Genomic DNA, 25409 nt, shown 5'->3' on the forward strand with positions numbered 1-25409 from the left:
AGAAACTGTGCGAATTCTAATTTTGAGGTTTTTTTGTTTTACTTTATTACATTCATTTTCCTTTTACCCTTCTTCCTGACAAAATTTGAAGGTCTTCCAGTTTGTTAAAATTTTACTGCTTCTCATGTGGATGATCATTCTTGAAAGAAAGAAACAAAGCTTTTGTCTTGATTGCAGGTTTGCATTTCTTAAATACTTGAAATACAGTGCAAAAACAAAACCCCAAACTCCTCAAGTATTGTTTTCCTGTTGGTTCTTTCATAACCTTTTTTATTTTTGAAGAATAATGATCATCTTGTCCATACAAAACCACTTTGCAGTGACTGAGGCTGTAGAGTTGCTTGGTGTTGTGGGTTTATTTTTTGTTATTGTTTGGGAAAACTGTGGAAAGCAGTGCACAACTAATTAAACTGTTGCCCTTTTTCCTTGCTGCTCAAGGTCCAGCTGTCATCTTGAGTTTTATTTGGAATTAGTCCTTTGCATAAACACAAGTTTTAGTATTTTGCGCATGCAAATAACTTTTCTAAAATTAATTTGAACAGTTTCTATGAAGTGAGTATATAGTTAACCTAAACCCTACTGACATTTAATAATTTGGGATGTAACTTGCAGCTGGAATGCTTGCTTGCTAACATATGCATTTGTTTGTTTGCAATGAACAGCCCGAATCACCTAAACCCGTGAAACATCAGGCAAGTGTTTTTCTTTATGCTTTTAAAGTTATGCAGGTGAACTGATACATATTCTATTTTCTGTCACTTTGTATTTATAACATATGGGAAATCTTGTAGAGGTATACAGCTAATAGTAAACTTTAAATATTTAACTGGCTTTGAGAGAGTGGACTAGTGAACAGCTTACTAGTTCCTCAGCATTGCAAAGCACTTCTCACCATTGTAAAGTGGTGTTACTCTGTCCTGAAGCAAGAGGTTCACCCTCTCTCTGGCTGACCTCCAATATGCTGAGACAGTGCAGAACACTTTTAATATTGAAGTACTAAATAAGAGATGGATTAATGGAAACTACAAAATTCTTTTGATTAACATACTGTTTTGTCTGAATATTTTATAGCTTCTCAGATAACCTGAAATCAAGTGTTTCCCCTGACTTTCTAGGATAAGTGGTGTGAGCAACGTGGTATCACTTGAGTGTTGCTGCCTGAATTAATGTTTCCTCATTTGAGCTTCAGCTGCTCTTATTCCTCAGGTTGGCTGGAGCCACCATGCAGATAATGCTGCCTGTTTCCTGGCCCCCTAATCCCTCTCCTCCCGTGGGCAGCAGTAGTTGGTCTGTTCTAGACCGCCTTCTTGTATGAGAGTAGGAGTTGCAGTATTCCTACTGCTATGGAGCGTATTTGTGAAGGAGCATAAAGAGGAGGGTTAGGTGGAAGTTGAGGGTAAGACTGTGGAAAGAGATAAACAATTGCTGCCACGTGTTTTGCAAGATAAATGCTCCACTCTCTAACCTGAGATGGTAAGTGATGCCTTTGTCATGGGCACGAGTTTTTTAGTAAAGAAAAAGCTTTGCAACAGCTCCCTATGGTGTAACCAAGGCTTGGTAACTGAAGAAGCTACCATGAGTTAGTTTAGCCGATCGTATTCTTTCCCTTACATTTTTCTGAAAGCTGACTGTAGTGCAACTTAAACTTTAGTGGGAAGGAAAATAATGAAAGAAACTTCAAGTTAGGTCTGGTATGTTGGAAGCAAAAAGAAATCACATGGACAGCTGTGATGCCTTTGCTAGTGTGTGGTAATTTGTTAAACCTCTGTAACCCAATCATGCGTCTGAGCCCATGGTCTCATTTTCAGAAGTTACAGACATTCTTAGTTTTTAACTTAATCTTCCCTCCTTGCAAACCTCAATTCTAAGGGTTTTTACTAAATATTTCTCTGTTCCAAAAATAGAGCAGTGTTTAGTTTAACCCTCCTTTTGCTTCAAGTTAGCATGTCAGGGTTGAAATAAACTGTTTGTTGGCAAACATTTTAAATGTATCAGTGGAAACAAGCTAATCCAGAAGTGTTGATATTGCCTAAACCATAATCATTAACATTTCTGTTTCAATGTCATTTTGAACTACAGAGTGGATCCCTGTTGTATGTGAGTAGCATGTAATTTTCCCTGCCTCACTCAGGCTTCACGACGAACCAAATCACTGGGATGCTGGTCTTTCTGAAACTGAGACAATAACCTGTCCTTATCTTAATGTTGACCTGCATGAAATTTTGCATGACTTCACTTTTTCCACAATACTACGATACTGCTTTTTCCAAGTTCTGTTTAGATGACTATGCAGGAGATATGCCTATAGGCCAAATTTACACTCTTTCCCAAACGCTGAACGCTTCTAAAAAAGAGAATTGGTTTCTGGCTGTAAAGCAGTCCATCTAAAAAGGAAAGCTACTAAATCAGAAGCAGTTTAACATAGTGTGAGAGGTTTGCTGTTTCTTAGTGATGGCTATGAGAAGTCTACTTGCCGAATGCAAACCACAGAGGCTAGCTAGGCTGTGAGCACTCTGTCTGTTCTCACAGCTTTCACCCACATCTGAGGACCCAACTGAATGTTTTCTTCAAATCCTCAGAGATGATCGTAAAAATGAGCTACTAAGAACTTTTTGCATTCAGTTGGAGAACTTGAGTAAAATTATTTTATGATGCATTGCAGAAGTTCCTCTGCACAAAACCAAATTAAGGTTGTGGTACACAGAAGCACTTCAAAGCATGGACGAAGCGTGCCTGCAGTGAGATGCTTTCAAGTGGCACAGTGATGTTCTGTGGAGAAGTCAAATTTTGAAGTCAGTGTGCTTTCTTTTCCAGAATAGCTAGAACTTGAAATGTAAGCTGTGACATGCTTGCTGCGTTTAATATACGTAATGTGGTTTATTTCAAGCTGTGTACAGCATGGTAAGCAAGCTTCTCATTTTTATACTTGGTGTCTTAGCAGGAGCTGACAGCATGGTTGGGAGAGGGGAATGGGAGGAATGGTGTAAGCAAATGCTTTCCTACTAGCTGATACGTTTACATAGGAAACATTCAGAATATAAATCACAGATGTGCATATAGTGGTTATAACAGGGATCTAGTTTTTCTCCAATTGTGGATTTTTTTTTGTCAACTTAAAAGTGCTCATGAGAACTGTAATATTGGCAGACCTAACATATAGTGCATAGGAACTGTGGCCTGAGTAGTTTTAGTGTGCTCTAGGCTGACTCGCGCATTTATTTCTTCTTTAGTTGCTTCAGAATTCAGAGAATATGTAGTCCCAAAGGGAATATATTCAGAAGTAAACAAGTTTTGAGCAGATAACTTGAGGTCACATTAAAGAATGAGCAGCCATTTGTTTCCAGGAGGACTTGACATACATTTCAGTATACAAATAAAAGCCTCATTTAGGTGTTAACTAGTGAATTTTAAAAACTCCTGTGTAAGAATTTACCTCACGTGCAAGCCTTAAGAGACTTACGTTTCCCATTCTTTGATGCTCAGTCTGGGACCTTTATTAATTTATACTATAAGTAATTGGAAAAAGCAGGTTTGTGAACACAAATGTCAGTTCTTGAGGCTACATTCCAGACAGCTTCACTTTTTTTTTTTTTTTTTCTGTAAAACCATCCTTCAGAGCAGGAAGACAATATCATATTTTTCTATGTACATACATGTCTCCTGGGCTCATGGAAGCAGCACAGACTTTTTTTTGTTACCAGACCTCCTCATGGACAGCAATTGTAAAAGCTATTGTGCAGTTTCCTTAAGATAAGTACTTTAATTTCTACATCCATTGGCTTGAACTTAAGCGTTTAAAAAATGCATTAAACATACTGAGCAATGTTGGCTGAATTGAGCAAGTTGAAAGCGATCTTTGTATTTGGTGTTGCTCAGTTCCCGCTATGCCATTCTGGCATGTTTCTTGGGTGCATTCAGGTCAGAGATGTTGCAATGATACGAATGTCTGGCTGATTGAGAGTATTTCACTGATTTGAAAGTAAGTTTGAAAATGGGTATTCCAAAGTAGCTGTATTGTCAAATCACTAAACAGGAAGTTTAAGAATAACTTTGCACTAAAATCTTAAAACAGTTAAATTAGTTTTTCCTCTTAAGTACTCAGAGTCTGTGCCTTATTTCATTAGCCCTAAATGTGAATTTTCTTTTCCATGTTCAATGATTTTTCAATGTCCATTAAGTCCTATTTGATCACTGCTCCGTTTGTGTGTGTATGTGTGTGTTTTAAAAAAAAAAAAAACAAACCACAAAACAACAAAAAACAAAACCCCCAAACACATTCTTCACTGGATGGAGGAGACTATCAGCGGATATAGAAGTGAGGGGAAAAACGATAACCCCCTTCTGAAGGTGGTGTCACTGCCACAACCTGGGTAAAATAACTGTCAGGAAGAAGCAGAATGTAGGAAGCCTTGATCACATGTGCACTGTGCTTAAGTCTGTTTATTTTTCTGTTTGTGTGGTTTTTAGGGGGAGCTGGAACGTCAGCTTCTTCAGGCGAATCCCATTCTGGAATCCTTTGGGAATGCAAAAACAGTGAAAAATGACAACTCCTCCCGCTTTGTGAGTTACTCCTTTTCTATTTAGAGTCTGTAAATCTTGATTACTGTTTATGGAGAAATTCCCTTTTATCAATTTATCTAATTAGTATCAGAAGCTTTCTTTTTTCTTTTTCCTCCATGAATTCAGGTTCTCTTACAATGCTTTCTGCGTTGTGTTGGCGTCACTGAAGATGCATCCTCACTGGCTTTTGGCAAAACTTGCTTTAATTTTATCCAGTTTCTAACTTCAACCATCTTTGAATTGACAGTAGTGCTGATAGTATAACAAATATAACTACGCTGTAGAGATTAAACTGTGGCTTGCATGCACAAATGACTGGTGAACTACTATAAAGTATGAAGGAGTATGGCATCAACATAGAATTTGGCTAAATACGTAGCTGCCTTGTCAATAGCTATGACTTTACCAATTCATTGGTTTAGAGAGAACATCCTCAATTTTTAAAAAAAGCACAAAACTTGCATATAAAAATCTCTCTAAATTCCCATGCCCTTCTGTCTGACTGGTTTACTGAAAGAAAGTCAAAAAGACAGTATGACTTATTCAAGGTGTTGGGCGCTCTTGTAGCTGGCTGATGTTTTTGTTGAGTTGGTGCCTTCTGTTCACATACTGTTTTGGTGGCAGATAACCACTTTTGACGTGTTCCATTGTTTTAAAAACAGTGATGGAACTTGGGGTGAATAGCTATTTACCACTTCTTAAAACTTCCTTTCCTTTGAAGGTGGAAAAAAAAGCCATCCCCTATTTCAGGGGAAAGATGGTTTTAATACAACTTTAAAACTGTATAGGAAGTATTAAATCTTTTTTTCTTGTGAGAATGAAACTAAAATTTACAGAACAAATGAAAGATTTCTTGGCTGCCTCGATGTTTCAACAGTTGCTTGGATTTATAATATATGAACTCGGCTCTAGTGATAAGGACTCTGGAAAACTGTATGACTAAATCCTTTAAATAGCCTTTTCAATCAAGAAGGGAGAACAGAGTACTGTAGAACTTCAACTTTGATAATTTTATAGCTACATTATTTACAGTATTGCTTGATGCTTATATGTGTTGGGCGTAGGATTTATAATATCAACAGGTTTCACTGTGCAATAATTCTACTTTGTTACATGTCTTGAATCCATCAAAGATTGTACTAATTTAATGAGGATACTTTTTTCCTAAAAGATGTTAGCATCTGGTTTGTATTATATTGAAGTCTGCGTTGCCATCATGAACATAATCACTTAGATGGCTCCAGCTCTATTTTTATAAAGGAGCAAGTATAATGCACTCCAGATGGTGTCATCTCATGCAGAAAAAATAATTTTTAGTAACAACCATTTTAAAACCTGACTTAAAAAATATATATCCTCCCACAAAGTGAGAAGTGCTGTTGTTCAGCCCATATAGGCTTGACAGTCTTTGCCATGCAGCATGAGGGTGCCAGCCTGTTATACCAGATAGGAATGAAATAAGGCTAGTGTCAAATCATATTTTTTTTTTCTTTTTTCTTCTACCAAAGGCAGTGTTCTCTTGTGTTTCAGGAAATAAAGTGTCTAGCTTGCAGTAGATAGGAGAGTGGGCTTGCTGGGTTCATATTGCAGACCTAAATGCTTCCTTCTGATGTGGTTTTTACAAAGCCATGTACTTAGTGCTATAATGATAGTGTAAACAGAATTCAGTTGTTAGATGACCACCACTACAGTCTCTAACTGATAAATTAAAGATTTCATAGCAAGATTTGCCAGTGCTAGCTAAAAGGATGTATTAATATTTTGCTTTTAAGAAGATGAACTAGGTAAGTCACCTCTTTAGTATAGACTTCAGTGATGACTGAACTTTGAAGCATAGAGTGTGTGGGTCCCCTCTTCTGATGTGTCAGCTCGTTTAATGACTGCATTTCCTCTCAATTATTTTTGTTCATGGAACTGGTAACTTGACAGCAGAAATTACATAACTTTTAAGGATGAAACAGAGTAAAGCGATTCTGAATTATATCAGAAAAAGGCACTGACTAGACCTTATGTAATACTTCATGTTTGTTTTCACATGTAAAATGGCAAATTCAAGCCATGTCATTCTAAGAAGGCTCTGTGGTACATGTTCTGGGTAAAAAGTCAGCTGCCATTCTTGACATGCTAGTGCTGACACATGCATTATATCTAGTCTGTTGGCTGAATTTCAGTAAAATGTCAGTTCATTCTTTGTGACAGTTAAATATAGATTTCTGGACTAGTTACTGATAAAAAAGTATAATGCTTCAGTTACAAGCTGAGCTTTAGAGTGTTCTGTTTCTTCATACTCAGCAATCTGAGTTTGGATGCTGGTCCCTGACAGGGCATGCTTGAAAACAAGCCTTGTTTCTTGGCATGGTCATTTTGGTGCCACTGGCTTTCCAGCTAAACTGCAGATTAAGCAGTAGGGAGTAACCATTGAAGCTAACTTAAAGTATTCCACCAGTTTTCTTGAAACTTGGAGAAATCACTTTGAGTTGAAGTTGTACAACCACAGTCACGGAGCAGTTGCTTTGCTCTGAGACTAAGATAAGGCTGATAGGTAGGTTGTACCTTTCTCTGGATTCACTGGTGTGGTTGGGGGCAGAAACTTGGTCACTCTTGTGCACACAAATCTTTTTCACATGAATGGGCTTTATCAGGGAAGTCGAGAAGTGTAGGATATTCGGGTAAGAAGTTGCAATAGCTCAAATGATTGCAGCGACTTGTTCCAGCATAAGTCTGCAACATGGCAATATACCCCCCAGTATACGCTTACTAGGTCAGGCCATTACTAGAATACATATATTCTACAAGCGTAGAGAGTAGAATATTTAATAGTACGGTCCCTGAGCTGAATGGATCTGCCAAACAGGAATTCACTTTAACATACTAATAGCACTAATCAGTCAGACTTGAGATAAGTGAGGATTTGGATACTGATTGTAAAAGTGCTTTCAGAAGGCCTCCGCAGAAGATATTAGTAGGTGGCTTTGTGTAGGTACTGCCAAAAGCAGCATTTAGACAGTTGTTAGAAAACTGCTGTGATGCTCCCTGAACTCCAAAACCTGTTTGTATGTGGATAGAGGACTGTAGACGCTGGACGGAATGAAAATGGAGAGCCCAGTGTAGTCGTGGGGTGTTCCCACTGGTTTCTTTACATGTTTGCAACCAGGGGAATACCTAACAGTTTCATGAGCACAAACTTGAAATACAGTAATGGTGCTGTTAGAAGTGGTCCAACTCTAAGCCAGAGCCTGTTGTCCTGTTGGGAATGTTCCTAGCCAAGTGACAAATCAGATTGGGGAACTGATGTGGCTTAAAACTGGTATAATATATCCACTTGCAACCACTTTCTTTGCAAGAGCTGCTCTACATGTGGGAAGTGTGCTCTTTATTTGGTCCTTTGGAGAAAAAGAGATGTACATGGAAGGAATGGGTATGTTTTCTCTCTTAGTCCTTTCTTTACCAACTGCTAGAAAAGAGAGGCCATGCAGATAGCCATCCTGGTTTTGGAAACAGAAGTAGAAGTGTAATAGGCTGGGCTGGGCAGTACACTGAGATTCAGGATTGCTGCAGATAAAGCACCTTTAGGCACCAGTAAGCTTGCTATAGAAATACGTGCACTTAAAATCTCAGTGTTGCTATCAACCTTAGACAGCATGGTTTGTCAATGTGAGAAATTGAGCTTCACTTTCAGAAAAGTTTGTCATAAGTATGGATTACAAACGTATCTAGAATACTAGTTCTTTAATCTTTAGAAAGTGTGTGTGTGCAATATAACATATTCCATTGAAATGATGGCTGAGCACATTGAAGAGAAAAGATTTCATTTGAACTTGTGTGAAATGCTTGTTACAAGAAGGGAAGTAGGATTATGTTTTTATATAGACAGCATTGTTGTCTTAATAAAAAATTAGTAATTACAAAAAAAAATCTCTTTTTCTTTGCAGGGCAAGTTCATTAGGATTAACTTTGATGTTACTGGTTATATTGTTGGGGCCAACATTGAGACATGTATCCTACTTCATGCCACATCATTGTAAAATGCAAGTTTCCCCGATTGTTTTGCTTTTAATCCTAGAATTCATTGGAATGCAGTGAAAGGTTACCACATTTCTACATTCCTTTGACAACATCCATCTCTTCCTTTGTTTCAAAATAGCTGATCAAATACCACAAAGTCAGCGTACTTCCTCCTGCTCAGAAATCAGATACTCTAAAATTTAGCACTTCGAAATCTGCTGGATTTTCAGACTAGTCTTAAAAACGGGGTATGTTAAATAAGGAAACCATTTAAAGTGTGCTTGCTTTATGAACATTTCTAGAAAAAAAAAACCAAAACAAAAACCAACCCTTCCTAATCAGAAGTTGAGCTACTGTATTGTGCCAAAAACTTGGTTTTGCACTTGTCAGCACTGCAGAAGCAGCTCTCTGCCTGGAAGGAGGTGATGCTCATTATAAAGTGATAGAGCTGGAAGTGCTGGGACACCTTCTGTTTTCTTAGGTCTTCTAGATACCAGTGTAGGCTCAGTAACACAAGACCTACTAGCAATTAATACTGAAGCCTAATTCAGTTTTAGCTTTAAGGTTCGTTTTTTATTTATGATTATGTAAGAACATGTAAAAATACTTGCACTGAAAGCCCTTCTCTAAAGTTGTTTTCTTTATACTAAAAAAAATGTGTGTGTAATGTTTGGGGTTATTTTTAGTTTGTTTAGCCTGTTTTCTGGGGAAATAGCGATAGGGTGGTCATAAAATTATGAAATTGGAAGTCTTGGTAAACAATATCATGTGAGTATTAATCATAAACAATGCTGAAGTTAAGCTTTCATTCTATTGCTATGAGTTAAACTGCTTAATTTTAAGTGCATTGAATGTTTGGAACTGTCACAAAATTTAATTTCCCAATAAGGCTGGGAAAGACCTATAGTTATTCAAAATATGCTTTAATGATAAATGATATTTTCATACAGCACAGGAATGAAGGCAGTTTTTGCTTCTATGAAAGTTCGGGTGAATTGTTTTGCCTAGAGCTTTGTGAAAACAAGAGGACTTAAAGCTTAGGGAATTTTTTCTTCTTCACAAGAACTCATCCTTGCTTGTAACCTGTGCCATTTCAAATCCCTGTCCCATATTTGTTTTAATATATGGAATATCAAGAAATAAAAACTTAAATAACATTACAGCTTATGGCAGCCTATTAGACACTATCTGCTGCACAAGTTGAATTTGGGAGCTGTTTAAAGGCAGTGCAGACTGTATGTAAAAATGCAATGCTTGAAAGAAATGACAAATGTACTTCAGATGATAAAGTACTTTTGAGTTCAGGAGCTGCTGGGTTTTTGGTATTAAGAGGTCAGCAAGAACCTTAACAGAAATAGTGATTGAAAAAGAATGGCCAGCTCCCCCTCTCACTTAAACCTCAGCTGATCCATTACAGACAATTGTCAGCTGCATGTAGCAGGGAAATGCAGTCAACATCCAAGAAATGAGTTTGAAATTAGATGTGGGCTTCTACCAGTCTGAATCTGAAATCTCTTATTTAAAGTTACTGAAAGTTCGTATTGGACATAGTTCTGTTATTACTATTAAAAGTTCCATTTGGTCTTAAAGTCATTATGTAGCCTGCTTTGAAAGTTTTGTTTGCATTGGACACTTTTAAACAAAAATTGTAGAACATCCTTGACTAGTTATAATCAGACTTGTTGGAAAAGTCTCGTGCTGTTCGTCAGGCTAAAGATGAGCGGACATTTCATATCTTCTATCAACTACTAGCTGGAGCAGGAGAACACCTGAAGTGTAAGTTGAGAATCTCATTTTGTAAACCTGTTGCTTCTGCATGCTGTGTTTGTTATTTCAGTATTAACACAGTCACGTTTGAACTATTCTTTGGTCTTGAAACAGTGAGTTTTAAAAGAAGAATTAAAAGCCAGGTGGCTTTGTTTTGAAATAACTTCTGTGTTTTATCATGTATGCTGTCAAGCAACCATTGCATTTCACGCAAACGGCTCCTACATGACAAAGTCCAGTTTGGACAGTCTCTGGCTGGGAGTCACTGGATTGAAACTGCAGTGCTCCCAGCTGATAAATAACAAACCTGGTCAGCAGTGACAGCCGTATCTCTTCTAGACCATGCCTTCAAACTGGGTAGAAAAGCAGCCATTTTACCAAAACATAATGAAACCCTGCGGCTTTCTTCAGCCATTGCAGCACTATGTTGGTTATCTTCTACATTTTTTTTTTTTCCTTGTCCCCTTGGTAGCTGGGAATTTCTGTTAGGTTGTGATAAGTGAAACTATATGAAGGTACAGACTTCAGAGAATTGATCCAGTCTTTTTCCTCCTGTATTAGATAAACTGGTGTTTAGCATTCTTGATGTGGTCATCATCAATACCTAACTCCATTTCTGTCTGTGTCTGTTACCTTTCAATAGAGATGCTTCTTTTAGGATATTGCAAATAAGGATTTGAGATTATGCTGGATCTGAGTTGGGTAATGTTCTGTTTACAGGCTTAATGCATTAAAGAGCTAATGTAGGTTGCTACGGATAGGGATTCTGGGAATGTGACTTCGGCTTCTAAGGTACACTCATATTTTTAGAGTTTCTGAAGCTGGTATAATGGCTTGTAGCCATATTTGAGGAACTGATTTTGTGAAGCATAGTTTGTGCATTTAGTGAGAAGAGAGTACAGGTGGGTGTGAACAGCATTTCTTTAGCTTATTTTTCTCTTTTCCCCTTCCCCCCAATACAGCTGACTTGCTGCTTGAAGGATTTAACAATTACAGATTTTTATCTAATGGCTACATCCCCATTCCTGGGCAACAAGACAAGGATAACTTTCAGGAGACTATGGAAGCCATGCATATCATGGGATTTTCACATGATGAGATCTTGTGTAAGTTATTGAGCCTTTTGGATCTTTAAAGTATACTTTTTTCTCTTGCACACACACTTGCTAATTTAATGTCATAGATTTAATGTTGCTTCAGTGTCTTGACAGCCTGCAGCAAATGTTTGCTTAACATGAGCTAGAGTTGAATTAAAGCCATTTGCCCAAAAAGTACAGTACAAACTTTATTTCCTTTCTGAACTCATACTTTGAATTTGGAAGGAAAGCGACACAAGTAACAGAAGAAAAATTTCAGCTGAGCCCTCTTGAATTAAACTGTTGCATATGTCTTTTGTTAACGCAGCAATGCTGAAAGTGGTATCTTCAGTGCTACAATTTGGAAATATTTCCTTTAAGAAGGAGAGAAATACCGATCAAGCTTCTATGCCAGAGAATACTGGTAAGTTGATCATGTTTGTATGGCTTCCTTTAACTTGCGCTGTAGTTTTCTTCCTGCCGTTTGTTTAGTGCATATCTTTAAAAGTACAGAGTGATCTTCTGAGCTTCCTTGATAGCATTCTGTGCCAAAAAGAAGCCATGAATGTTGCAGTAGTAGCCAACGGGCAATTATTAAAACTCTTCCCTGCCATTCTTGTAATGCAGACAAATTTAAGTATCCATCAACAGAATATATGCTGTTTGCATTGCTTCTAAACTTTGAACAAGTATTTCAGTTGTAGTCTTGTTTATTGCCATCTACAAAGACTTAAGCACTAGGAAAAAGTGCGTGCTTAAATCAGTTTGTTTTCTTTGGTTCTTGACAGCAGTTTTCTTGCCAATGATAAGAGCCTTGGAGCCAAGCACAACTTCCATAGTGAAATGGCTGAACACAAGAATGCTGTATTTAGAAAAACCTGATTTCTGAAGTGGCGTGGCAGCGAGACTAAGAATTTATCAGTTAGTACCTGCAATGCGATCAGCATTTTGAGTATATTTCTTATAAAGGAAAGATAGCTGCTGAAGCAAATATCGGGTTTTTAATTTAGTAATTCAGTGCCAGCCTTTTAAATGCTGTCATGAAAGTTGCAGAGTTGACATCAGGGAGAAGAGCAGTAAGAACCATCATTTGCAGGACCTGCTCCACATGCACAACTCAAATTCTTGTCTGTGTTTCGTTTCGTAGCTGTCCTCAATTGCTGTGCATGTAGGTTGCTTGCAATGTCCAAAATTTTTCCAATTTCTCAGGGTGGTGGCCTACTGCCCCAAAGTGTTCCAGCAAGCAGGTATGGATTAAAGTTCAATAGTCATTGACTTGGTATTTGGCTGGCAGTCGGCACTGAGTTTTGCAGTGAGGAAAAAAGGTTGGGTGGGATTAGTTTTTTGGGCTTTTAGTGCCAGCTTAGACGGCTCGGCTAAGTCATTGTCCATTTAGAAGGTGAGATGTGGAAAGATACAGATGCTTCTTACTTCCTGACTATCTTGACTTTTGTTGTATTACCATTGTTTTTTGGACATAAATTCTGAATTACAATATTGGATATAAATATGTTGATACTATTGGATATTTTAATACTGGATAGAAAATTCTGAATTATAAAGCAAAGATGCTGAAAAGCTCTGATCATAGTTAAAGCATGCTTCTGTTCTCTTGTATTTAAAAATTACTTTAGTTGCTTATGTGGTCTTTGTTATTGTATCTTTCTGAAGACACTGAGTGAAACCGGTCTCTCCCTTCTTGTCATCTGTATTGTCACATCTCACTGTAATGGGTTTCCCTAGCATACTCCGGAGAAATAAGTGTCTTGATAGCGATTCATCTCATTTAGAGGCATGGGTCTGAAATGGGTCAGGTTAGTGCCTCCATAGATGGGAAGGCATTTGTGTGGGTACTGGAGATGTGAACCTGTTCAAAGAATATGGAAAGCAAATTCTACCCTATAGATAATAAACATACATAAACAAATACTGGTTTCAAGTATAGATACAAGAGATGGCAAGCAAGCCATATATATATAGCCTTCATGGATGAAGAGGGAGAAGCTGTATTTAGAGAACCATTTCATGCTTACCAGATTTGGAAGAAGCCTTTCTGCTGAAAGGGCAGAGGGTCATAAGCAACCTCATAAAGTTCATGCTTCAACTATAATACAAGCTTTTCAGCATCTTTGCTTTTATAATAATTCAGAATTTTATATCCAAAACCCGATAGTAATAAAACACATCAGGATAGTCAGGGCTTTCTACAATTGCACCTTTTAAATGGACCTCCTCAGTTATAAACAAACAAGATGAATTACACTTTTTTTTTTTAAAGTGCAAGGTAAATCAAGCTGAAATAGTGTAAACCAGTCCTACCCTTAGAAGTGATAGAACTTTGACTTGAAAAGATTTTGTTTCCTTCAGTCAAACCTCTGAAATGCTGACTACAGCCTCCTTCAGTGTCTGAATTGGATGTGATTTTTTAGTATTACCTCTGCTATGGTTTATTGTTACTATTTTTACCTAAGCTATGGTTTATTACAAACTGGAAAGGCAGGGACAATAAATTCCATGTCACAGGTTCAAGTTCTTCTTGCTTTTTTTAAAGATCCTGACAGCACTTGCTACTTGACACCTAAGGTTGTAAGTTTTATCTGATGTGCTGAGGTATATTTTTATACTCAAAGCACAGAAATGTTCCTGTATGTAGCTAAAGTGAAAGGAGCGCTCAATTTGTGATGCTACCCTAATTTCACTGGTTAAGTTGTGTGTTGATTCATGAACCCTGCTAATGAATATATGGCCAGACAGAGAATCTCAACATTTAAGAGCAATTACTACTGTTTTTAATATCGGGGGGGGGGGGGGGGAAGGGCAAAGGAAGCTGTTATATATTGGTATTAAAATCTATTTTCTAATTCTGATTTGTAAAAATAGTTTTTTTCACTTTGACAGTAAAACAGCAAGCTGTCAGATTACGAAGATAGGGTGTTAAAGTACGTACTGGATAGTGTGGAGGGCTTCCTGCTAAAGGGCAACACTTACCCGGACCTAAAAATACCTTTAGTGTCACTTTCATTTTTAGAAGTATGGAACCATAAACACCTAACCTACTGGAAAATTTATTTAGAAAAAGAATATGTAACAATGGTGTGGGTAATGCATTATTTCAGATAATGAACACGACACCAGGAGAGTTCATGGTGTTTAAAGAAGTGCGCTGCTCTGTGTTGTTTTTCTATATAAAATATTACAAACCCATATTTTAAATTTAAACAACGTATTTTGATATAGTCTGTCATAGAAGCATTACACTAGCATACCTGCCTAAATTGAAACAATTTTTAAGCAACCTTTAGTATGATCGAGTTGATGTGTGGTATCCTCATACTGTGCTTTTTTTCTGGAGATGAGAAAATGAGTGTTCCCTTTTAAAGTAACAAAAGGAATGCTTGTGTGTGGGCTATGGACTGCTACATGACTTCCCTGCAGTTTCATGAGGTCTAGTGTTTTTTTGCATTCCCCTAAGGAAATTCAGTGGTGTACTTCTGTAGAGACTTTCATCAGCCTTTGAGATGGAGGCCCCACAGATGTGGGCTGTGTGATAGGGTAGATCTGTTCACAGGACAGAAGTGCATCTCCCTAACAGCTATTTCGAATGGCCGTTCAATTTTTAAGCTGGCACGTAACAGCCTTTGTCAGTAGCTTGTTTCACTGATGTTGCTGGCTGCTGTGGAGGGTGGAGGATTTAAGTGCTGCCATTTATGACTTTGATCTCCAGTCGCACAGAAACTCTGCCATCTACTGGGAATGAACGTAATGGAGTTCACCCGGGCCATACTGACACCGCGCATCAAAGTTGGCAGAGACTACGTTCAGAAAGCCCAGACCAAAGAACAAGTAAGTTTTGGTGCTTTAAAGATGAAGTGAAAAACTGTACCTCATCCTGATTAACTCTTAATAAAGAAAAATTGGGATTAAGTGTGTACTGCCACTGACTTTATTTAAGCTTACTGTCTTTATTAAATGTTCTTATATGGTAAAAATCAATGGTAGAATAGAAGAAACTTTTCCCTTTCCTTGACCTTCTGCTGGTTTCATTCTTTAATGTTGTTGTGTGTATCAAACACGCAGAGAGCTTTTGTTTTCATATGGAACAGTTTAAAAAAAAATTTTTTAAAAAAACATCAATCAAACTACATACTGTTTCTAGTGCTTGTTTTCATTCCTCAGTGGTATTAACTCCATTAAACTTCTTCTGTTACTTAGTTATTTGTGATAACATCCGTGCCTGTATTCTTTTGATGACTTCTCCAGGGTAAATAATTTTTCCTGTTTGGATTTTCAGGCAGATTTTGCAGTGGAAGCTTTGGCAAAGGCCACCTATGAACGCCTCTTCCGCTGGCTTGTTCACCGCATTAATAAAGCTTTGGACAGGACCAAACGACAAGGAGCGTCTTTTATTGGAATTCTGGATATTGCTGGATTTGAAATCTTCGAGGTACTTCAAACCACTGCTAATCAGATGTTTCTTTTCCCTGCTAATGTGTGTTCTGGACTAACCGTAGAGCCACTTAATGCATGTATATTCCAAGGCTGCAGGAGGGTGGTTTTTTTTTTGTTTTTTTTTTTTTGTAGCATGCAGATGCTTTGACAACCCTAAATTACAGTGTCAAAAAGTCATACTTTAGTCTAAATAGTTTTTATGTGTGATGGTTTTTCCTACTATATGTTAGTTTAACTATATGTAATGGGGAACATAAGAGATTTGTATAATGCGTTTTCTGATTTTCTTTCAATTATATTTGAATATTGCAGAGTTTTGGAGAATTTCCTTATAAGGTCAAATTTTTGACTTCCAGATATGTGATAAATCCTGTCACTGAATTATTCTTGCTTACTAACGTTATTCTTGTAGTTGAACTCCTTTGAGCAACTCTGCATTAACTATACCAATGAGAAGCTTCAGCAGTTATTTAACCACACAATGTTTATCCTGGAGCAAGAGGAGTACCAACGAGAGGGTATAGAGTGGAATTTCATTGACTTTGGACTGGATCTGCAGCCTTGCATTGACTTAATTGAAAGACCTGTAAGTTTGTGCATTAATAATGCTCTAAGGAGAAAAGGTTAGACTTCTGAGTTTGTCTTTTACTGCCTGAAAATTGTAAGACTGTATAGACTGTGCAGACCTGTCACAAAAGCTGAATGAACTTGAATGCCGAAGTCTAAAATACCATGTACTAGTAAAAGGATTTATCCTTACGGGATTTTGCCCTGATGTTAGGGTAGAACACTGAGCTAAAGATACGAAGCTACTATCTTTATACTTTTTTCCCTAGTACTAATGAAGTCTTTAATCCTGTCATTTTCATATTAAACCATGCCATTGTTACAGGAGCTTTAGAGTAGTGGCTCAGTTAGACAGCTTTTCAGGACTTATGGTAAACTTTTTTCATTTGAGATCAATAGCAAAATTCCTGAAATTTCTTTAGGGTAGTGTTTTCCCCATAAATCTGCCTTGCAAATAAGAAAACGGTGTCTTAAATGTGGTTTTAATCACTGTGCTTTTTAACATATTCTTCTGGGTGCTCAATATGTGGAAGCTGAAGAGGGCTTCAAAGAACAAGAGGACGAGTTGGGGGAGAACAAAGATCATCATTCCTGAAAGTTATTGTTCTTCACACCTCAGAGCTATGCTGTCAAAATTATTTTATGACCTTTTAAATTAAACCCGGGGCATTGCAGTTACTACTCTCTACACTTCTGTGCATGTATTTTAGAATACACTTAAGCTGGCAGTGATGCTATGCATCCTGAAGAGCAGAAAAGCCCATGAGCTGTGTTCTTGTTTTTCTTTAGAGTAGGAAAAGGGAAATCTTGTTTCAGTTATCAAAGGTTTGCACTTTGTGTATGGAACTTCAGAAAGTTCTGCCTCCTTGGAAGGTAAAGTCTCTGCCAAAAAGCCTCAGGAGGTAAGTGTGGATGCTTTCAGTATGCAGATGTTTAGGTGAATATCCTAAAATGCATCAAGTTACTTGATTTCTTTTTTATTTTTTTTTTTTAAAGCAAATGTCAGTACCTTCATAATTGATCTGTAAATGTGATGCCATGTAGTATGCACATAGAAACATCTCTCTCCAAATGTGTAAACTTTATATTCACTAGAAGCTTTTTAAGTATAAATCATTATAAACCTTTATTTTTTTCCCCATTGCTTTCCTGTGTACATCAGTCTGTCCTCTCTGAGGAAAATGATCCTGTCAAACAATTCTACAGCTGTAAAATGCAGACATTGGTTGTTCCCTACTTCATTTTAAGAATGGAGTGCTTAAATTATATGGAAAGAGAGAGAGTATATAAAATTATGCTGGCTGCTCAAGTTAAGCCTGCTGAATCTCTTTGGATGCTGCTACTGGATATCAACACAGGGCTTGGCAAGCTCGGTGGCTGCCACAGTAGTATCGAGTGGCTGGGAGGAGTAATTGTCTTGAGTTTAGCCCACATTAAAACATGACATTAAAAGCATGACATTAACTACTGTGGAAATGCGGATGAGCTGCTGTGTACATACACGTCACAGAAATGTTTGGAAGGTAACTCTGGAGGTCATCTATTCCAGTCTCTGCTCAAAGCAAGGCTCTAGTCAGCACTAGATCAGGTCAGTTATGTCTGGCTCCATATACATTGGAATGAATTTGTTTAAACCAGTCAATGTCCTTCATTGGACTGGACTCCCCCACAGCTTGTTTCAAGTTAAATCAAATCTGAATCAGTTTAGACAACTTCTTATTTTGGCATTCAGTGGTGTGTTTTAAATATTAAAAATTTAAAAAGATAAATATTAACACATATTAAATCCAACTAAATTTCAGGCAAATCCTCCTGGTGTGTTAGCACTACTGGATGAAGAATGCTGGTTCCCTAAAGCTACTGACAAGACATTTGTGGAAAAATTGGTCCAAGAGCAAGGAACACACTCCAAGTTCCAAAAGCCAAGACAACTAAAGGACAAAGCAGACTTCTGCATTATTCACTATGCAGGGAAGGTAAGGTTAAATGTTAAATACTCGGTTAGCAATGTTGGTTTTGGGAAAGTACTATGCAGTATAGCTACCAAATTTAGAAATACTTGTGCAGGAGGGTGGCCTTGTTTAATTTTCTTGAACATATTCAGGAGAGCTCTGATGGAACTCTTGTTACCAAATAATAGAACAGAAAAATATAAATTAAATTAAGCAAATATTTCAGTTTCCTTTAATTTTGTTGTCAGGTCTTACAGCTGAGTTTTTTTCAGGACTTTATTGAAATGTATCTCTTCTGAATATCTATGTTTCCAAGCTGATAGTTGTGCTTGAAGTAGGGCTGTTGTCAGTACCATCTTCACTTGTATCTCCTCAGTTCACATAAGACTTTCTGTATATCCCCTTTTATAGGTAAGCTGATACCTTTTTATTTTTACTGTTAGTTCAATCTTTAGTCTCCCACTGAGGAGGACAGAGCTCCAGTGCGTTGTGAACAGGTCCATGAAATAACTGCAATTCTTGTATTTTGTGGATCCTTCATGATCATCAGGCCTATTCTATAGGGCCATGCTATGTAATTAGTTTCATAAATAGTTAAAACTTAATCCTAGTACCAGTTTTTGCCCTGATGTTTAGAAGAAACAGGTTGTGCGAATGATTAAGAGCTATCCTTTAATTTTCATTTAAAGCACTAATGGCTTGTTGTTACCTATTTGTTGATGTCAGTGGTGCCAACTAGATAACTAGCAAAAAGTGAAATAAAGAAATTATACATTTTAATGTATCAATATTTAAAACAGTTACTTGGAAGTAATGAAGTCATCGCTGTTAAGCAGTTCATAGTGGGTTACTTTTAGGTAATCAAAATGAAGTAAAACAGCTTACTGCCTGACTACTAGGAAGTAATTGTTCTGAACAAAGGTTTACTTCTGCCAGACTGAGTGGCATTTCTGGAATACTGACTGGCATTGCATATCTTCCTCTGACAGAAGGCATTTTTCAATTTTTGATCAGAATGTGTATTCCTTCAAAACTGGAATCATTTGTAAAATAACTTTTCCTTCAAGAAGTACGAACATAATGATCTGATTTGGTTTTGGATGCTGGAAACATTTATATGTGGCTTTCCTTCCAAAGCCCTTACTTAAAAATAGCAAACTCTTGGTTTGGTTGAAGCAAAAACATGCTAGTTTATACAGAGGTTTTGTTGGACTTGTGGAATTTTAGGGCTCTCTTTTGGGTTGGGATGAAACCCGTGTGAGCATTGAGTGTTCAAGTGCTGAGATACAGCTTAATTGCAAACCACAGAATTGGTTCTGTCAAGATAAGAGCTTTGTTTGTTTTCTTTATAGAACAAAGTGTTTAAGTATATCTGCTGTAGTGAAATTTAAAATATTCATGCTGCAGCATATCCTTAATTGACTCTCTAGTAATTTAAAGTAATTAGGATCTATACTAGAGTTGTTTTTACATCTTCACAGTGAACAGTGAAGCCTTATTTTGGCAGTAACATGAGGCTGAAAATGTATACCAGGTATTAGTAAGCAAACAGTCAGATTGCTAAATTTTTAAGAAAACTCCCATTTACTCTTTCAAAAGAATAATAACTTTCTGTGGTACTTTGAACTGTTTTAAGGAAGCACAACTAAGAATAATAACTTTTCGTGGTACTTTGAACTGTTCTCAGGAGGCACAACTAACTCATAGCAAGCAAGCATCAAGAAGAGAATAGGAGGAAAATGTCAGTACAGTATTCTGAAAGCTTTTTTTTTTAATGCTGGTAAATTTAAAGCTAAAGCTGGTAGTCCATCTGATCATGTGCAACTTGGCTGCTCTACAGGTAGACTACAAGGCAGATGAGTGGTTGATGAAAAATATGGACCCCCTGAATGACAATGTGGCTACACTCTTGCACCAGTCTTCAGACAAATTTGTTGCAGAGCTTTGGAAGGATGGTAAGAGATCATGTTCTGAGCGCACAAGTTGTTAGTGATTTTTGCCTTGCTGGATGAGTTTGGGTTTTTTGTGCCTGTTCCCTCCTTACCCGCCACCTCTATATTGTAAATATCTACAGCATTTTCTCTATTGTTCAGTGCTAAAAATACAACAAGGAAGGTGGGTTGCACCTATGGTCCCTTGCACATGTACCATTTCTGAGTAGCTGCTTCTCATGTTCATTATTTGAACTGATACTCACTTATTACTTGTTACCCTGTGTCAAATTTCATGTGGAATCTTGTCCAAAACTCTTAGTTGGACTTGCTGCAGTGGAGTCCTGAATGTAAACCGCTGTAGTGGTTCTTGCTGTTAATAAAATGTTGTCTTATGTGAGCACCAGCACAGTTGTTTCATGTGCAGTGGTGGGTGATATCCTGGAAATCTGCATCTCCTAAAATAAAATTCATTAACAGCATACTGTACTTAGATATTGCATATTAAAATCAAATGCAATGTATTCTTATTTTAACTGTACACTGTTGTTTAGCTAGTTTACTTGCACATCAGCTTAAAGTATTTATCAACACTTTTACCAAAATAGTCCAAGAAGCAGAAATAGCCAGATAAATACTTAGCAGGGACTTTTCTATTCTAGTTTTCAACATCACAGTATATTAATCAGAGTATATTTACATGTCATGTATTAAAATCCTGTAGTTTCTTATTCGAGAAGGGAATTAAGCTTGTGGTATAGATGATGCTGTAGGTTCATCCTGAGTTTCCATCTTACTTGATTCAGCTACAGAGAGCAGCTTTAATGAATATATAGAGAACTTTTTGGTTGGGGATCTGCTCCTTTCCTTTTGAGTACACGCACAGAAGCAAAAGTGTTTTAGTCCAAATATTCAAAACCTGTTTCCACAGATAATTGAAATGTGCATGGAATATGTTGTGGCCTAATTGCTTTTGTAGCACAGTTAATCTGTTTGCAATTGATAAACCTGTTCTGTATACTAACTGAAGTGTCTTGTGTATCTGCTCTTCTGTCTTTGTTTTTGCTGTTTCTCTGCCTTAGAGATTCAGAATATTCAGAGAGCCTGTTTCTATGACAATATTACTGGTCTTCATGATCCACCAGGTGAATGGATATAAAAACAGTAGACCTACTAAAGGCAGGGCTGTTGTATCTACAGGAAAACCATTTTTGCTCGTAGGCTTGCATGAACTTTTCATTTCATGCTAAACTTAGGTATACCTCCACAAGGCAAATGGTCTCTGAGTGCATACCTATTCAGTTGCTGCTGCATACATATAGCATCTATATTTTATGCATTGCATTTAAGCATTGCAGATAAAAAGGTTTGTTGCTTCCTAGTTCCATGTTGAGATGCAGAATTGCTTCTTAAGTGATAATTCTGGTAATTCCAAGCATTTGAGAGGATGCATAAGCTTTGTAACACTATCAAGCTTCTTTCTGCAGTCCAACATTGACGAAACTCTGGAACATGTTAGAACGTGGATATATTTTTTGTGAGGAGAGCTGAAGAATGTATTGAAGTATCAGAATGAGTGCTGCAGTTGTAGTGTGGGTAGTAAGTGAAATAAACTTCTTCCAGACTTGTTGGAATTGTTCTTTTATTTAAAAACCTCTTAATTTTAGTATTTCCCTTTGTAGAAGCTGCACACGTTTTCTGAGGTATCGAGAAATCAACAAATCCAATTATTTGGAATGTCTTTGAAGACGCTTTAGATATTTTATCCAACCTCTTCCCCATCCTTCTTGTATTCCTCTCCCCAAGTTTAGAAATATGTGTATGTGAAGGTTGTGCCTTCAGACTGGCGATTTTTACTTGGGTTTATCTTCCAGTACTCATGATGCATTACATAGTTGAGGAAGCTAGTGGTGTTTCCTAAAGTAATTGCTAGAGGGCTTCAGTTCAGAGGCTTTAGCCAATGGACGGTTGTCCAGTCATGCTATGCTGTTCAATGGCTGTTCTTAACTTATAGGGGAAATTTAACTTTAATAATCCTCTCTGAAATATAAATAATCATTTTATAGTTGGAGGACAGAGGGGAGCAAAACAAAAGATACACATTTATCAGATATATTTACAAAATTTTAAAAAGTATGTGGCCAAACAAAAGCTGAATGGTGTCCAGTCGTTAGTGGTGTCTGGTGGGTGCATGTTTCTAATACTTACAAGCTGTTATGTTCATCCTCTGTAAGACTGATTCCCAGTAATCTCTATCCCATTTCTGGTTTAGAACTGAATTCTGCTTCAAAGTAAATATTCGGGATGTGGTCTTGTGAACAACTTACCACCTACTTATTCTTCTAACTTTAATAAGCCGCCTAGATTTTTGTGTTCAGAAATGTGTGGAGAATCTGGGCTCTGCTCTATACTACATGTGAGACTTACAAGTGATTATTCAAACTTGTTGCCCTGTATTTTTCTGCTTTTAATTTTCCTTTTTTTATAGACCTTTGAAAACCAGTTGAGTATGAGTATGGAATAAAATATTGTCACTTATTTGTCATATACAAAACTAATTCTGGTAGCAAAGCATAATTCCCTCTGCTTTGGTTTGAATGAATTTGAAGATAACTTCACCAAATTTAAGTTGTAGCCTACATACAGTTGCTTCTTTCTGGCTGGCCAGCTTGGATTTCATGGAGAACCAATATATGTCATGTATTTGCTCAGCACTAAGAAGTGCTGACTATAATTATTAAGGTGTTAAGCCACCTGTGTAATTTTTTTGCGAGCTGTTTAAGTAATTGTTGATGTGCACATGGAATCATGTTCATGTTTTTGGCCTAAAGGTTTTAATGATGGCAGTCGGATTTCTAATTTGTGCTTCTGAAGAAACCATAGAGATCCTTACCCAAATTGTTCAAAAAAATCAAAGAAAAAAAAAAATCTCTATTCTGATGCTTTATGGCAGCTTTGAAGTGCTTTGGTGTGCAGTTTTCCTGTTTTGAAACTTGTCTTTTGGCTAGGGAGGTCTTTGCAGTTGTATATAAAACTTGGAAGAATTCTTCAAAATAGCAGACTAGCAGAAGTCTGGCAGATACTCCCCCGCTCCCCCCCCCCCCCCCCCCATCACAGAAATAACACTATTTCCAACTCTTCTGTAAATAGTTACGGTTTCAAAACACTTTTGAATACTCAACAAAACTCAGATTTAATCTATATAATTACCATAAGTGACTCTTCATTTTAAGTAAATATGCACAGATGTCTAATTCCAAATGTTCAACCCAGAAATATTTTGCATTGTAAGAATTCAAATAATTGCCAATTTCCAGGCAGCTTTCTCTCTCTTGAAAGTTGACTTAAAGAAAATGGCTTTACTGGTCATGTAGAACTGCAAGTAAAGAGCTGGATATTTTAGTCTGTACCTACTAAAGCTACACTATTCTGCTGTATAAGTTTGTGGCTTTTGGTTCCACTGCTTCTGCACAGCATCCCTAGTACTTGCTGACTGCCTTGCCTACTGATGGCATCTTCTGTCATTTGTTCCGCAAAGCTTCTGCTGCTGCACTATTGCTCCTCTTTCTGCCCATCTTTATACCTAACAAATATTAAAGTCCACTTAATTATTTTCTCTTGTCCTTCCCAGTGGATCGTATTGTGGGTCTGGATCAGGTCACTGGAATAACAGAGACAGCTTTTGGCTCTGCGTACAAGACCAAGAAGGGCATGTTTCGTACTGTTGGCCAGCTGTACAAAGAATCTCTCACCAAGCTGATGGCAACTCTCCGAAACACTAATCCCAATTTTGTTCGCTGCATCATTCCAAATCATGAAAAGAGGGTAGGTACTACAGACCACTCCTCTAATTCTTTCTCTTTATTAGAGTCTTTACATGCATTTTAAGTTATGCATGCTGTCTATGTCTTCCTTTTGAAATCAGAAGCCAGGTTTCACAACATTTTCACACTGATCAGGTATCTTCTCAGTATTCCCTCCACATCCCCTTATTTAGACAGTTGACTTTGTAGAGGGTAGCCTGAAAATCTTAAATTACAGCTTTTTATTAATACAAATTAAAAGACTAAAAATCATGCTTGTTTTGTTTGTCCAGGCTGGAAAACTGGATCCACATCTGGTTCTAGATCAGCTTCGTTGCAACGGTGTTTTGGAAGGAATAAGGATTTGTCGACAAGGATTTCCAAACAGGATAGTGTTCCAGGAATTTAGGCAGAGGTAACAGCAGGAACAGTCTTTTGAGTTTTTATGATGTAAAGTTCCTTGTTAAATAATTGAAGACACACCCCTGCCCCCTCCCCCACCCAACTGGAAGAAAATTCAGAACCATGTGTGAGGTCTTGAAGTGGCTTGAACTTCAAGCTGTTAAATACTACAAGTTTATTCTGAAGACAGTAGGGAAGGGGAAACATTCTGAAATGGACTACTGGAAAAACTTTCTGGAGAAATTCCTTAGCCGTGCCCTTGGTAACTATAGCTTTATGGGTTTATAATAATGTAGCTTATTGTTGAATGTAAAGGTGTTTTTTCATTTGGCTTAAAGGTATGAGATCCTTACTCCCAATGCAATTCCAAAAGGTTTTATGGATGGTAAGCAAGCCTGTGAGCGTATGGTAAGTATTTATATCTAAATATTGTTAAAACATTGAAAAGTTGAAACAAAAATGGTCCTTTTCTTGATGTAAAAACAATGTGCTTCCCTGTCCATTTAGATCAGAGCCTTAGAGCTGGACCCCAACTTATATAGAATTGGACAGAGCAAGATCTTTTTCCGAGCTGGTGTCTTGGCACACTTAGAAGAAGAACGAGATCTGAAGATCACTGATATTATCATCTTCTTCCAGGCAGTCTGTAGAGGATACCTGGCTCGGAAGTATGTGTGCTTTTATGATTTGATCTTCTCGTCATCTGAAGTCTCTTTGATAGGGAGCTATGCATTAAAACTTCTGTTTCAGGAGAGACTTTCTTAAAGTGTGTTGCCTGATAAACTGTAGTTGTATCCAGGGTGTTAGGTGAATTTTTACCTAATAAGAATATAATAAGAATTTGCACTTTCATTCTTTAACAATATCTCCTTTCCTTAATCTTGCATTTGTGACACA

General features: G+C 37.3%; 1 protein-coding gene across 3 annotated transcripts in view; it reads left to right on the plus strand.

Annotated features, from left to right (window-relative positions):
* Positions 1 to 25409, plus strand: part of MYH10 (myosin heavy chain 10) — a 105283-nt gene that overhangs the window by 56416 nt on the left and 23458 nt on the right. The window contains exons 6-21 of one of the 3 annotated variants that reach the window (XM_052808760.1): positions 663 to 692; positions 4468 to 4560; positions 8493 to 8556; positions 10243 to 10341; positions 11295 to 11438; positions 11737 to 11832; positions 15133 to 15251; positions 15700 to 15852; positions 16270 to 16443; positions 18227 to 18400; positions 20217 to 20331; positions 21390 to 21452; positions 23939 to 24132; positions 24404 to 24525; positions 24851 to 24920; positions 25020 to 25180. In XM_052808760.1, the coding sequence (XP_052664720.1) occupies positions 663 to 692; positions 4468 to 4560; positions 8493 to 8556; positions 10243 to 10341; positions 11295 to 11438; positions 11737 to 11832; positions 15133 to 15251; positions 15700 to 15852; positions 16270 to 16443; positions 18227 to 18400; positions 20217 to 20331; positions 21390 to 21452; positions 23939 to 24132; positions 24404 to 24525; positions 24851 to 24920; positions 25020 to 25180 (1871 nt within the window). The remainder of the gene's footprint in view (positions 1 to 662; positions 693 to 4467; positions 4561 to 8492; positions 8557 to 10242; positions 10342 to 11294; positions 11439 to 11736; positions 11833 to 15132; positions 15252 to 15699; positions 15853 to 16269; positions 16444 to 18226; positions 18401 to 20216; positions 20332 to 21389; positions 21453 to 23938; positions 24133 to 24403; positions 24526 to 24850; positions 24921 to 25019; positions 25181 to 25409) is intronic. The other 2 variants (XM_052808758.1, XM_052808759.1) reach the window with 2 other exon arrangements.

Source organism: Harpia harpyja, chromosome 14 (assembly GCF_026419915.1).
Source record: "Harpia harpyja isolate bHarHar1 chromosome 14, bHarHar1 primary haplotype, whole genome shotgun sequence".
Classification (NCBI taxonomy): domain Eukaryota; kingdom Metazoa; phylum Chordata; class Aves; order Accipitriformes; family Accipitridae; genus Harpia; species Harpia harpyja.